General features: G+C 43.4%; 1 protein-coding gene across 1 annotated transcript in view; it reads right to left on the reverse strand.

The window, feature by feature from the left end:
• The window catches only part of ERN1 (endoplasmic reticulum to nucleus signaling 1), a 102,071-nt gene that overhangs the window by 31,036 nt on the left and 56,602 nt on the right, over positions 1-14,433 (reverse strand). The window contains exons 3-7 of the mRNA XM_039476589.2: positions 13,500-13,533; positions 12,373-12,445; positions 8,138-8,210; positions 5,428-5,550; positions 1,051-1,152 (exon numbers count right to left, since the gene is read on the reverse strand). Coding sequence (XP_039332523.1) covers positions 1,051-1,152; positions 5,428-5,550; positions 8,138-8,210; positions 12,373-12,445; positions 13,500-13,533 — 405 coding nt within the window. The remainder of the gene's footprint in view (positions 1-1,050; positions 1,153-5,427; positions 5,551-8,137; positions 8,211-12,372; positions 12,446-13,499; positions 13,534-14,433) is intronic.

Genomic DNA, 14,433 nt, shown 5'->3' on the forward strand with positions numbered 1-14,433 from the left:
AGGATCACTCTCCCAAAGGCAATTTATTTGGTGATGTTCTTTACCATTCTGTTCAATAATTGAGAGTAAATATTGAGGAGAAAGGAGCCAATGGAGATGTCTATTAATCTGGCATTTCATAGCAATAACCTGAAACTCATTGATCAAACTGAAAGTCAGGGACAGCTGCATTAGCTCATGGCTGTAAGCCCAAGACTGAGAGTCTGAGGTGGGAAGATCATTTGCGTCCAGGAGTTCAAGACCAACCTGGGCAACATGGTGAGAACCCCATCTCTATAAAATAAACAAACAAAAAATTAGCCAGGGAGATGGGGAGTGGCGGTACAAGCCTGTGTTCCCAGCTACTCAGGAGGCTGAGTGGGAAGATCACTTGAGGCTAGGAGTCTGAGACTGCAGTGAGCCATGATTACACCCCTGCACTCATCCTGGGCAAGTGAGAGAGACTTTGTCTCAAAAAAAAAAAAAAAACCCACACCCAAAAAACAGAAAAACGCCCTGAAAGTCAGACCTGAATCATTGACACTGATCTACCTGATTCACAAAGGAGTCCTCAGAGAAAAACGAAAATATTCTAGGTCCTTGACCAGAAAAGGCAGAGTCCAACTGTGATACCAACGTTAAGGTGGCGAAATCGGTTTTCAGCTTTCATGTGAGCTGGGTGAATGTTAACTAGAGAAACAACATTCTCTAGGGATGCGCCACATTTGGAGAGTGGCCTTCTTAACAGGGTTGTTAATGTCCTACGGCGATTTGACTTTTTTCCATGGGCTTGCAGTCAGTTCCTTCTGTGACAGAGACTCCACAAGGTGTCCTCCTTCCTCCCTGGCTAAGCTCGTCACCATTTTACTTTGGTTTCCTTTCAGACTTCACCTAGGTCCCTGCATATTTACGGTGGGAAGTATTTATGATAAGCTCATGGGACGTCCATGGAAAGAAAGAACCTGGTGACAAAGAGTATCTTAAAAGAAAAGCCTACTTTCTGGAGCAACTGTTTCCACATAGGTCAAAAGTACTGGCCCAATCTTGTGAAATCCAGCCCAGAGCACTTACTATAGTCCACGTCGTCCTCGGGCAGTGAGGCTGCGTAGTCAAAGTAGGTGGCATTCCATCGGAGCTCTCGGGTTTTGGTGTCATACATGGTGATGGTGTATTCTAAAGAATACAGACCAGTCAGCCCATTACCACAGAGGGGCCACAGTACCTACTGAGGTGTGGTCCTTATCTAATTACAACAAACAAATCCTCCGTAAACTGTATGCTAAAGTCAGGACTATCCATGTCGACAGAGAAAGGCAATGTGAGGAGAACTGAAGTCCCAGACATGTGAGTGAACCCGGCTGACAGCATGTGGAAGCAGAGACGAGCCACCCCTTGGACTCATGGCTCACAGAATTGTGAGCGATAGAATGGCTGTTGTTGTTAGCTATTAAGCTTTGGGGTGGCTTTTTACATAGCAATAATTGCTGATATTAGAATCTGGCACCTAGAGGCAGGATAGCGCCATAACAAACACCTAAAACGTGGCATTGACTTTGGGACCAGCTGGCATATGGAGGCTGGGAGGTTAACAAGAAGGTTAGTGGAGACTTGAAAGCGCAGAGAGGGACACTCTATTCAAAGTGGAAAAGGGGTGACCCAGCTTGTGGAGGGTGCCATGGTGAGCATGACTATTGCTTGCAGTAACTTGGAAGACAGAAGAAGGGCCTAATCAACTCAGGGATCCAACTAAGGAGATTTCCAGAGAGAAGGCAGAAAATGTCGAATGGTTTCTCTTAACTGTATATGATATATTGTGAGATAAATGAGCTAAGGAAGAAATCATTCAGTTTTCAAGCAGAATACAGAGGAAATATAAAGGAGCCAGGACTCACTATCACTGGAAAAGATTCTCAATATAAAAAAATAACTTCAGGGCAAAGACCAAATCCAGGGTACTGTCAGAAAAAAAAAAAAAAAATGGGCTCAGGGTCAAGATCAATCAAATCAAGGGTGAAGCTGCAAGATCCATCTTTGAGACCTCAGAAGATTTTAAGGTGGCCCATCATAGACCGTCGACATCAAGGGAGTTCTAAGAACTGTATGTTGGCTGGGCGCGGTGGCTCATGCCTATAATCCCAGCACTTTGGGAGGCTGAGGCGGGGGGATCATGAGGTCAAGAGATCGAGAACATCCTGGTCAACATGGTGAAACCCCGTCTCTCGTAAAAATACAAAAAAAATTAGCTGGGCCTGGTGGCACATGCCTGTAGTCCCAGCTACTTGAGAGGCTGAGGCAGAAGAATTGCTTGAACCCAGGAGGCAGAGGTTGCAGTGAGCCGAGATCACGCCATTGCACTCCAGCCTGGTTAACAAGAATGAAACTCTGTCTCAAAAAAAAAAAAAAAAAAGAACCGTGTGTTGTCCAATAGCACTCACATTCCAAAGTCTAGAGACTTGTGGGTATGGCTTTTATCTAACGAAATAGACTATTATTTGACACATGGGAAGCCCACATAGTTTTTAAAGGAGTGGTATCAGCATAGACTAAAAGGATCAGAGACAGTCAACTTGAAAGAAAGGGCTTCTAGATCCCCAGATTTCAATGGACAAGGAACAAACTGAGAAAGATACAAAACTGGTCGTTTGTTATGGAAAAGAAAGGACTTCTCAGAGAGCAGAACCAAGAGCCACTGAGAGCACAAGATTAGGGAACCAGTTGCAGAGGGCAAAACTGGGCCCTAATGAAGAAATACTCCTTTCCCCTGGAGGAGGGGAACCTGAAAACATGTGCCTGGCTGGATTTTGGAATGACTAATGCCCAGTATGTGATATGTGTCTCTCTTTCCTGTCCCTTTTTGAATGGACATGTTTACTGCAGCTATCCTGTCTCTGTCTCACCACTGTTTACTGGTTGGGGGACGGGAAGGGGAGAAAGACCCTGTCTCTTTAACTCACAGGTCTCCAATCAAGAGGAGCTATACTCGAGAAGCATCATCCACTTCTAGACCTGATGTAGATCACAAGATGTGAGATTTTGGGACTGATGCTGAGACTGAACTTTGCAGGTCTTGGGAGGGAGTGGAAGGGTTGTAAACTACTGCAACCCAAGGGACGACTACAATAGAAAATCTCCAAAGGTCACCACCACTAATTCTTCCCTTTCCTGTAACATGCACATTACTCATCCTATCAAGATGCTGTCTATATCTCTACCCTTGATTCTCAGCTGGCCTTGCAACTTGCTTGGACCAACAGACTGCAGTGGAAGGAAGGTTCTGGAATTTCTGAGCCCAGACCTAAGGAGGCATTGTAACACCCATTTTTACTCAAGAGGGAGCCCAGCTGTCATGTCAAGAGTCCAGGCTATCTGTATGGAGAAAGGGCACATGGAAGTGAACTGAAGTCTCAGATACATGAGTGAGGCCAGCCAAGCATGTGGAGTAAAGACGATGGGCCCTGAATTCCCTATAAAATTATTAACAATAAAATACTTGTTTTAAGGTACTAAGTTGGGGTGGTTTGTCATGCAGCAATAGATAATGGAGACCACGGATTTACACACCTACACACACACTTTCCACCTCATGCATATCTCCCATCTCCTTCGAACACCACAATTTTACCTGAGAACTTCGCAATTTTTATATCTGGATGAAGTTGGAACCACTGTAAAGGCTTTACTTGATGGAAAAGGTAAACACATAAATCCTAAGCAGTCACCATAGTTAGAAGCTGGAATATCTGATTTTCACATGGGGAGGGTGGACAGTCCTATAGTCTAAGACCTTCCACCGGGTTTCAGGAGAGCCCAGCTAGCTTCTGCAGGGCCCAAGATCAGTCTCACTGAGTTTTAGAAATGCAGTGCTTTCCACAACACTTTCAGGAAGGTTCTCTTTTTTCAAATCCTTGGCTGCCTGACAGTTTAGACTTAAATGTAGTACTCAATTGTAATGAATTCATCCTAGGTTTTTAGAATAACTTTTTTCCTTCTAAATGTTTTTTGTTGTTGTTGTTTTTCCTTTTAGCTGTTGGTATCATTTAACAATTTTCATCGCATCCCCAACATATGTGAAGTGCTGCATGCATGATAATGAGTAAGGCAGATCTCTGCAGTAATGGGGCCCACCCATTCACACATTCAAACATTGAGCCCCTGCTACATATCAGGCAATATGCCTGGTGTAGAGAGATAGCAGGTGAGCAAAACAAAGTCGTACCCTCAGGGAACTGATACTCTAGTGAGGGAGGCAGGAAGCAGGCACATATAATTTATAAATATGCAGTGTAAGTGTTAAGAAGAAAGAGGCTGAAGAGAGAGGAAACAGAAAATGATGCAGTGAAGAGGGTGGAGTCATGCCTGTAAAGGGACAATGACAAGGGGTGAGATGGCCGCCCAACAGGCCTGTTAAGTGCTACGTGTACCCTTAGAAAGGGACAGCTGGGTGTGACTGAGTAGGGTTGGGGCTGTGGGGCTAGAGAAGCTTCACAGAGAAGGTGACTTTTAAGCAGAGCTGTGCAAGAAGAGAGGAGATTTGCCAGACAGGTAAAAACAGGCATACCTGATGGAGAGGGCCACACCACTATAAGTCTTTAAAAATAGCACTGCTATTCTGGGAACTGCAGGTAGTTCATGCTAATTGGGAAACTTTCTTTCTTTTTTTTTTTTTTTTTTTTTTGAGACAGAGTTTCACCCCTATTGCCCAGGTTGGAGTGCATAGCACAATCTTGGCTCACTGCTGTCTACCTCCGCCTCCTGGGATCAGGTGACTCTCCTGCCTCAGCCTCCTGAGTAGCTGGGATTACAGGCACATGCCAACACACCCAGCTAGTTTTGTATTTTTTTTTTCTCTTTCTTTTTTTCTTTCTTTCTAAAGAAGAAAGTTTTGTATTTTTTTTTTCAGTAGAGACAAGGTTTCACCATGTTGGTCAGGCTGGTCTCGAACTCCTGACCTCAGGTGATCCACCTGCCTCGGCCTCCCAAAGTGCTGTGATTACAGGTGTGAGCCACCACACCTGGCTGGAAAACTTTTAAATGAGAGAAATGCAGGGAGAAATGAGGCTAGAGAGGTGGCAGCTGCATCACAGGAGTTTTTCTGGGCCGTGGTGCAGTTTGGACTGTATCCCTTGGGCAGTAACCTGGTTGCGACCTGATGCTTAGAAGGCCAAAGTTGCCTTGGCCTCTGGTCCCAGCCAGTAAGTTATTCCCTGGCCTTGAGTAATACCCTTTATCCTGGTCAGCTGATTAGGAACACTATTAAGAAAACTCAAAGCATATTTATCAATGGTATATACTGACACTGAAGGGTCTTATAAAGGGAAATGACATGATCAGACCTGTGTTTGGAAAAAGGGAGCTCTGGCCACCTTCTGGAGAAGGAGGCTGGGGGGAGCTTCTTCAAAACCCTTCTGAAAAGAGGCAGGTTGTAGAAGACAAAGGTTCGTTTCTTACCTGTTCGCCCAAGATACAGAAGAGAGGTTGATGGGCAAAGACTATCTGCAAAGGCCGATGACAAAGTCTGCTGCTTCTCCCCGGTCAGGAGATCAATAACATACCAGATGTCCTGCTTTTTACCTGAAAGGACACAAAAACACACTGTTGTTTACACCATATGGAAAAAGGTCTCACTGCCAAACTAGCAGCCCAAATGCTCTCTATATTAAGAGAGACAGACCTGAAATTCTTAGGATGTTGAAGACATTTCTAAGGTGATGATGTAAATGATAATGCACAGATTATAAAACTTCTAAGGACCATGGATCTTATACTAATAACCTAATCATGGCATGCACATTCCTCCAAACCTAATAATATAATTATAGCTTAAAAAAGTTCCCCCAACTTTCAAGTTAGATTCTATTGCTTTGATGAATGGCTTTAAATATGAAAAGTCTTGACTGTGAAGGGCAATCCTTCTCCCATGAACTGGGATCTACAGAAATACAGAAATGTGCCCAGGGGTTCATCGCCCTAATAACCATCACTCACATTTCTCAACGGCCCTACTAACTAGCCCCCATGTGAAAAAGATCTATAGTTACTGTTTATGACTATGATTAGCTAGTACCTGGGACTGGTCAGTGGAGTTGGTTGCAACCTGATGCTAAGGAGGCCAAAGTTGCCTTGGCCTCTGGTCCCAGCCAGTAAGTTATTCCCTGGCCTTGAGTAATACCCTTTATCCTGATCAGCTGATTAGGAACAGGCAGACAGCACAGTAAACAACACTATCAAGAAAACTCAAAGCATATGTATCAATGGTATATACCCAACAGCATCCTAGCAATGCAGAGTCTGTAACACAGGCCTCCAATCTGAAGGTCAACACAGTCACTGTGACACGTATATTTGTTTTGTAAAGCATGATCTCTGGTGGTCATTTGTATCTTCCTAACTTACTGGAAAAGTCTCCTATTTTTTGGAGACTCTTATAAGCAGAATATTGAGATGCTGGGGAAGATCACAGATCATTTGAATTTTTTTTCTTTTTTTTTTTTTGAGACATGGTCTTGCTCTGTTGCCCAGACTAGAGTGGAGTGTCACAATCTTGGCTCACTGTAACGTCTGCCTCCAGGGTTCAAGCAATTCTCCTGCCTCAGCCTCCTGAGTAGCTGGGACTACAGGTGTGTACTACCACGCCCAGCTAATTTTTGTATTTTTAGTAGACATAGGGTTTTGCCATGTTAGCCCAGATGGTCTGGATCTCCTGACTTCATGATCTGCCAGACTTGGCCTTCCAAAGTGCTGAGATAACAGGCGTGAGCCACTGCGCCCCCTGACCTGGTTAATTAAAAAAAAAATTTTTTTTTTTACAGAGACAGGGTCTCACTATGCTGAACAAGCTGGTTTCAAACTCCTGGCCTTATGCAAACCTCCTGCCTCAGCCTCCCAAAGTACTGGGATTACAGTTGTGAGCCACTGCACCCAGCCTAGAATTTGCTAAAGCTATACTTCTAAAGTTCTAACAGATGTTGCATACATGCCTGCTCCACATGTGTGCAACTTCCCATGGACTGCAATTCTGTTCTCAATGACAAAACCATAATAGAAATATGATCTGAAGGTAGAGGGGAACAGAGCTAGGACCACGAACCTTTTCCATCTGGCATGACATAGCTGGTTCCTTCAAGGACCACTAGAATTTACATAACTCAGCTATTACTTTAACAGATAGACTGGGGAACTATCATGCTCTTAAGTATGTTTAATGAACTTGCTTAAGAGGGCACAACGCAAAGATGATGAAAAGAAAATAGTCTAAGCAGACTGTAAGTGATGAACTGCTGGCAAAAGCTGGAAGACCAGATAGGACACAGTGACATGGACAGTCAGAAGATTGTCAGATGTTCCCAGGGCATGGCCCAGAGAGAGAAAAATCTGTGCTGATTGTCTCCTCCAAATTCCTAGGCTGGGAGTTCCTCATTCTGAAGGTGTGGAAGGAAGCAAGAGTACCAGTGTCCTGAGGAGCACCTTAAAAGTCTGGCCTGCACTTGAGACCCAGAAATCTACATAAAGCTCCTCGAGGCACGAATAGGCAAGAAGCACTTTCAGTTCCTCAAAAAGAAAGCTGCTGTATAAACAGGGGCTATTGTTACTACTACAATTTCAAGATAAATACAGCTCTCCTTTGTGTTGCAAATGCTTTTTTATTGACATTTTGGCAGCAACATGGTAAAAGAAAAGCAGGTGATCTGATGCTTTGAAAGCTGTGACCCCATAGGTATGAAGGCCATTTATCTAGGCAAGCTATTAAGTGCTGTTTTATCAAATATTCTGATAGCAGAAAACACTAAGAAAGCCCTATAATTAACAGGCAGAGCCTGGCTTTCCTTTCTTGGCTTAATGATTGTATTCACTTTAAATTTCATCCAATTGCCACTGAGTATGTTGCAATCTTGAAATCTCAGGACTAAGTCAACACAGCAACTAAAAGCTTGTTAAATGAGTAACCATATTAATGATGTCAACTCTTCTCCCAAGTTGGGAGAACCCTTTCTTAACTGGTCAGCTGATCCTGGGGAGAACAGCACCTGAAGCACAACCCAGGAAAGAAAGGGTTGTCAAGGTGGTAACTGTGCCCTCTCTCTCCACACGTCACTTTCCCGGATTCCGGGACCTACGTCAAAGAGACACAAGTTTCAGAGTTAGAGATGGGAACTCTTACCCATGTAGAGGATTCCATCTGAACTTCGGCACGGGGATGCCTGCACCAATTCTGGGATGGTAAAAGGAAGTTTCTTTAAAAAAAAAAAAAAAAAAAAGGGAAAAAGTTAACCAAGTCTTGTGCAATTATTATAATTTTACCAGGCAGTCTGTTTCTGTTACCTAATTCTGCTAAAAAGAGAGAAGCACTTTGCAGATGGGAGTTTTCCTAACTGAATACCAAGGAGAAGGAGCCACCCTATGCTTCCACATCTAGTTTTTATACTTATTTTTTTTGAGACAGGGTCTCACTCTGTCACTGAGGCTGGAGTGCAGTGGTGTGATCTTGGCTCACTGCAACCTCTGCCTCCTGGGTTCAAGCGATTCTCCCACCTCAGCCTCCCGAGTAGCTGGGATTCAGGCATGTGCCACTATGCCTGGCTAATTTTCCATGTCTATTTTGAAAAGCCTGGGGCTCCCAGGTCCCTGAGCTCCATAAATACCCACTTCTTTACTTGACCCCATGTGTGGAGGCCCCCCAAGGTCTACTGTCCAGAGTGCTTCCCAGGGGTGACACAAACCATTTCTGAAAAGATTTACACAAATATGGAGAGTTACTTATTCTTTGAAATTCTAAGGGTGGGAGAAAGAACTGTCCTGGCTTGAAATACAGAGCCAGAGCTGGCTAGACTGAGTAGAATGACAGTGCTTTGTAGAGCCCCGTGGAGGGATGCAACCCTGGTGCTAAGCTCAAGCTTCAAGGAAAAGAAGTCACCATTACATGGGCAACACAAGAGTTTGAGGTGGAAAAGAATTCGGATGTTTTCTTCAGTAAATAACTCACTACTGAAAAACAAGAAAAATTGAGGCTGCTGGTTTTAAAGAGGAAGTTAAGGTAGGTGCCCGGAAAAGAAACTCGAAGGAATCCAAATGTTTCAACTGCATTTCATCATAAAACTGATTCTTCTGAGTCTACAGCTGACATCTGACGAGTTCTTTTGGTTAATGTTCGTTTCAGTATACTTTATTTTTAGAACATTCTGTGTTCTTGAAATTGTTCTATAGATACCTGCTTTTATAGAAATGCCAGGCTTCTACTACATGGTAACCTTTTTCTCCAAAAAAGAAAAGATTTCTCTCTAGCTTTAATAAGCAGAGCTTTGCATACTAAAATAACTTGGCTTTTCCCATCATCCCAACATTCAAACCAAGCCTCAAAGGAGGAAAAATGCTGCAGAGAGGCTGCAATGACTGGGTTTTGCCACGTTTCTGAGAATCAGAAAGGTGTTGCAGATCTGCCAGTCTTCTGGAGTCCTGCGGTCTCTACTGAGCACTGCCACGGGTCTCCTGATTCAAGGCCCAAGCCTGGGAAACACTTTTTCTGGAGCTGCTAAATCACAACCCAGGAAGGAGCACAAGGGAGTGAAGAAGGGCACCCTCTTTAAGAACCAACTGCAACACTGGAAGACTCAGCCTTGGGCATATTCCTTCACTTCTCCAGGCTGAGTTTCCACGTCTCTAAAATGGGGCTGACACCCAAAGGGCTGCTGACAGATTCAAATGAGATAACTTATACAACTCACTCACCCCAGTTTCTGGCAAACAAATTGCTTAAGAAATGGGGACTACGGCCGGGTGTGGTGGCTCACGCCTGTAATCCCAGCACTTTGGGAGGCTGAGGAGGATGGATCATGACATAAGGTCAAGAGAATGAGACCATCCTGGTCAACATGGTGAAACCTCGTCTCTACTAAAAATACAAAAATTAGCTGGGCATGGTGGCATGCACCTGTAGTCCCAGCTGATCGTGCCACTGCACTCCAGCCTGGGAAACAAGAATGAAACTCTGTCTCAGAAAAGAAAAGAAAGAAAAGAAAAGAGAAGGGAAGAGAAAAGAAAAGGGACTACAGAGATGTGGAGAGAAACCACTGGAGAGCAGCATCGAAGGTGAAATACACACAGCTCTACACAAGCTTGCCTCCCCCACTCTGTTTTGGTCACAGGCATTCATAAAACAGTTTTTAAATACTCAAGTTAAAGCCCCAATCCACTTGTAGTCTAGACCAGTGGTTCTCTTCCTTAGTTGCACATGAGAATTACCTAGAAGCTTTAAAAACTTTCTACTGATGCATAATTCGTAAACAGAAAAGCACCCATCATCATGCGGTTCACTGAATTTTCACAAAGTGAACATACCCACGTAACCAGCATTCAGGTGAAGAAACAGAAGCCCCCCCTCCCTCTTCCCCCCTTTGCTAGCCATAACTCTCCACGGTAACTATTATCCTAACTTCAAAACAGCAGAGACTCGTTTTTCCTGCTTTTGGCTTTATATAAATGAATGACAGTGTGTTGCCTTTTGTGTCTGTCATGTTTTGCTCAGCATCGCACTTGCAAGTTATCCATGGCGTGTCGTCACAGACTGTTGGTCCTCATCACCATGCACGTCTCTTCTAGAGTTTACTTTTCCACTCCACTGTTTATGTTATTTGGCTACCTTCTGCTTATTTTAAATGGTCCTGCTGTACATTTGGGCACACGTCTATTGGTGAACAAACAGGCATTTCTGTTGGGTCTGTAGCCTAGGAGGGCATGACTGGGTCCTGAGGATTTCAGTACTTACTCCCAGTTTTCCAAACTACTTGTATCAACCTGCACTTCCACCAGCAGCAGGTGAGAGTCCTGGTTGCTCCACAGCACCAACACGTTTTCTTTTTCTACTTTCCTTGTTTTGGCCATTCTGGTGAGCAGCAGGATGGCACTTTGGCTTTAATTTGCATTTCCTAATGACTAATAAAATGGAACATCTTTTCATATGTTTATGACCATTTGGATACTCTCTTCTGCTATTCTTTCATTGGGCTGTCTTTTTTTAATGTTCCATAGGATTTCTTCACATATTCTGAATACAAATCTTTTGTTGGATGTGTATACTACAAAAACTTTGTGGCCTCTTCTCTTAATGAGGAAAGGTTCTTAATTTTAATATAATCAGTGTATTAATTTTTTCCTAAATTTATAATTAGTGTTTTTTAAGATATCCTATTTAAGAAATCTCTATTTACTCAAGGTCATGAAGATGTTCTACTACTTTTTTTCTTAAAGCTTTATTGTTTTGCATTTCACATTTAGATGTGTGATCTATCTGGACCTGATTTTGTAAATGTTGTTGGGGGTAGGAGTTAAGACTTTTATTCCTATTGGATATCCCAACTATTTTTCACCATTTATTGAAAAAACACTGTAAGCTGGGTGGTGGTGGCTCACGCCTGTAATCCCAGAACTTTAGGGGCTGAGGCCGGTGGATCGCTTGAGCCCAGAAGTTGGAGACTAGCCTGGGCAACATGATGAAACCCCATTTCTATCAAAAATACAAAACATTAACTGGGCATGGTGATGTGCACCTCCCAGCTACTCAGGAAGCTGAGGTGGGAGGCTCAGTTGAGCCTGGGAGGTGGAGGCTGCAGTGAGCCAAGATCATGCCACTGCACTCCAGCCTGGGTGACAAAGTGAGATCTCATCTCTAAAAAAAATAAAATAAAGAAGAAGAAAGGAAGGAAGGAAGGCAGGAAGGCAGGAAGGCAGGCAGGCAAAACATTTTAGTGTCATCTTTGTCATAAATCAGGTGATCACATGTGTGGGCCTGTTTCTATTATCTGGGGAGCTTTTAAAAAGTCCTGAGGAAGAATAAAACAAAAACAAAACAAAACAAAACAAAAAAGTCCTGATGACTTAAATCTATTAAATTGAGACCTCCTGGGATTGAGCCCTGTGTTCAAGGTCCCAATACTGTGTTTTAGAATTCTAGGTTACTAAGGCTGAAAACCACTGGTTTAGATTCTCAAATGGAGATGAGGGTGGAATATCACATGACTCTCCTAAGGAGTCCTCGGAAGGTGGGGCAGGTGGAGACAGCATTTCAAACTATATCCCTCCCTCCTAAGGTGGGAGTCACCATTTAGAGCAAACCCTGTTCCTGACATTAGATCCTCCTAACATAGTGCGTGGGCTGGGCCATGAGAACGTCCTAGTCTGCATCCGTGTTTCTGAACTCTGGCACCACATTTAAAAGCTCATTTAGGAATCTCTCTGAAAAGACTGATGCCCAGGCTCCACTCTAGACCACCTGAATCAGAATCCCCAGAGACTGTTTTTAAAAGCTCCTAGGCAGTAGACACGGTAAGACACAGTGCAGACACACTTACAGACTGCTGGTCTAGAACCCCTGGAGTACAAAGAGAAGCTAAATTTACTCACTGTCAGGCCTTCGTTATTCTTGCCTCCAAGTGTATACAGGCTGCCATCATTAGGATCTGGGAGAAAGGCAGGCCTAGAGATTAAATAATAAATATCAGAGATAAATTACAGCCCAGGGCATAGAATAACATGTCAAAGCCACGCAAAGCCATGATGAGGGAATAGAGAGCGGGGGATGGTTGTGTGTGGGTGTATAAGTGAGTATGTAAGACAATTCCACGCATTACCCTCTTTCACTTCAGCCATAGATAAATAAAATATCCCTATACTATTTTATATACCATATATGGTGTTTTATATACTATCCTCAAGTGGAGAAAAGTGGCCTGAAAGGAAAAATCATGCAAACCCATAGAAGACAAATCATAATTTGGTCAAAGTACTCTGGATGAAGGCAAAATACATGAAAAGAACCTAGCCAGTCCACTTTTCAATGTCTACATCAACTGTATATAGAACTTCAGCCATTAATATTTAATAGCATGGCATGGTACGTAAACAGGCAGAACAAATCCGCTTTTAGTTTTCTAGAGACATTTTTTTGTTTAACTGGAGGCAATAAAAGCAGACTTTAACAGGCTGACATCAGAGAGAACCCGCGGAGGGGACAGATCAAGGTCCCTCTGTCAGTAGCTTCCCTTGAAGCAGATGTGAAATGGTATTTTGTCAAGTTAATCTGCTAAAGATAACTACAGTCCCTCAGAATCCCCTGGCTGAATTGTTCCTTTACTTAGGATGTGCCATCATTTAAGGCTCTTACAGGTGCTATCCAACTTTCACTCTAATACACGCTCTCTGGCAGCAGGTCACATTCACCTTTTTTCTCTATAATATGACACAGCGAAGAGGAAGAGGTCCAGTCCCCCTGAGGACTTTGGAAGTTTAAGTTCAAAGCTCGACCTAAGTTTCATCTCAAATAAGCCTTTTTAAAACCACTACGCTTCTCCCACAGGAAACTGACCACCTCCTCCCCAACACAGGCTTTCGTCATAGCACCTGTAAGACCTTATATGCCATTCACTCTTGTTATTCCTCAAACTCATACATATACGGACTCCCAGCAATTGGCCTCATAAATATTGATTGAATGAATTAAAGGGAAGTACTAAGCAAATCAGAAAACTTACTCTTCCACATGTGTTGGGACCTGCAGGACTGGATCTGTGCAAAAGAACAACAAAGGCATCATCAGACACACCCCAAAATGTCCCGATTCCCAGAGGCTTCCCAGGACCAGGTCAAGTTGTACTGGTACTAACTTTTTCCTCCCCTTGTTAACCTACATGGGATAGTGTATGTGAAGGTTATATGCACATTTGCATCATGGTACATATCTTTTAGAAAATATATGCAACATGATGCAAATATAAGCGCTTGGATAGTCACTGAGACTGGATAGAGAACTGAGACCAGAACAGAACTGCTTTCAAGAAACTTGCATGTAACTTGGAGGATGGGTGCAGAAGGAAGAATCAGTCACCACCCACAGTAGACAAGGGGTCAGAGCATCACTATCTAACACCTCAAGGGCTTCTAAAACCTAAATCATTACCCTGTCAGATGCCTGGAATAGCTCTACATATTCCCATGAGGAAAAGTAAAACTGGTTTAAGAACTGACTTTGATTAGATAGTAAATGGACACACCTCTTTGGAGCAGCATAATCCTGAAGGCTTCAATTGTTCATTCCCTTTGTCCCACTCATTGCATTTCTATAAAATCTAATTTAAAGATAATATAAAAAGGCCGGGCGCGGTGGCTCAAGCCTGTAATCCCAGCACTTTGGGAGGCCGAGGCGGGTGGATCATGAGGTCGAGAGATCGAGACCATCCTGGTCAACATGGTGAAACCCCGTCTCTACTAAAAATACAAAAAATTAGCTGGACATGGTGGCGCGTGCCTGTAATCCCAGCTACTCAGGAGGCTGAGGCAGGAGAATTGCCTGAACCCAGGAGGCGGAGGTTGCGGTGAGCCGAGATCGCGCCATTGCACTCCAGCCTGGGTAACAAGAGCGAAACTCCGTCTCAAAAAAAAAAAAAAAAAAAAAAAAAAGATAATATA

This window comes from Saimiri boliviensis, chromosome 17, assembly GCF_048565385.1.
Source record: "Saimiri boliviensis isolate mSaiBol1 chromosome 17, mSaiBol1.pri, whole genome shotgun sequence".
Lineage (NCBI taxonomy): Eukaryota > Metazoa > Chordata > Mammalia > Primates > Cebidae > Saimiri > Saimiri boliviensis.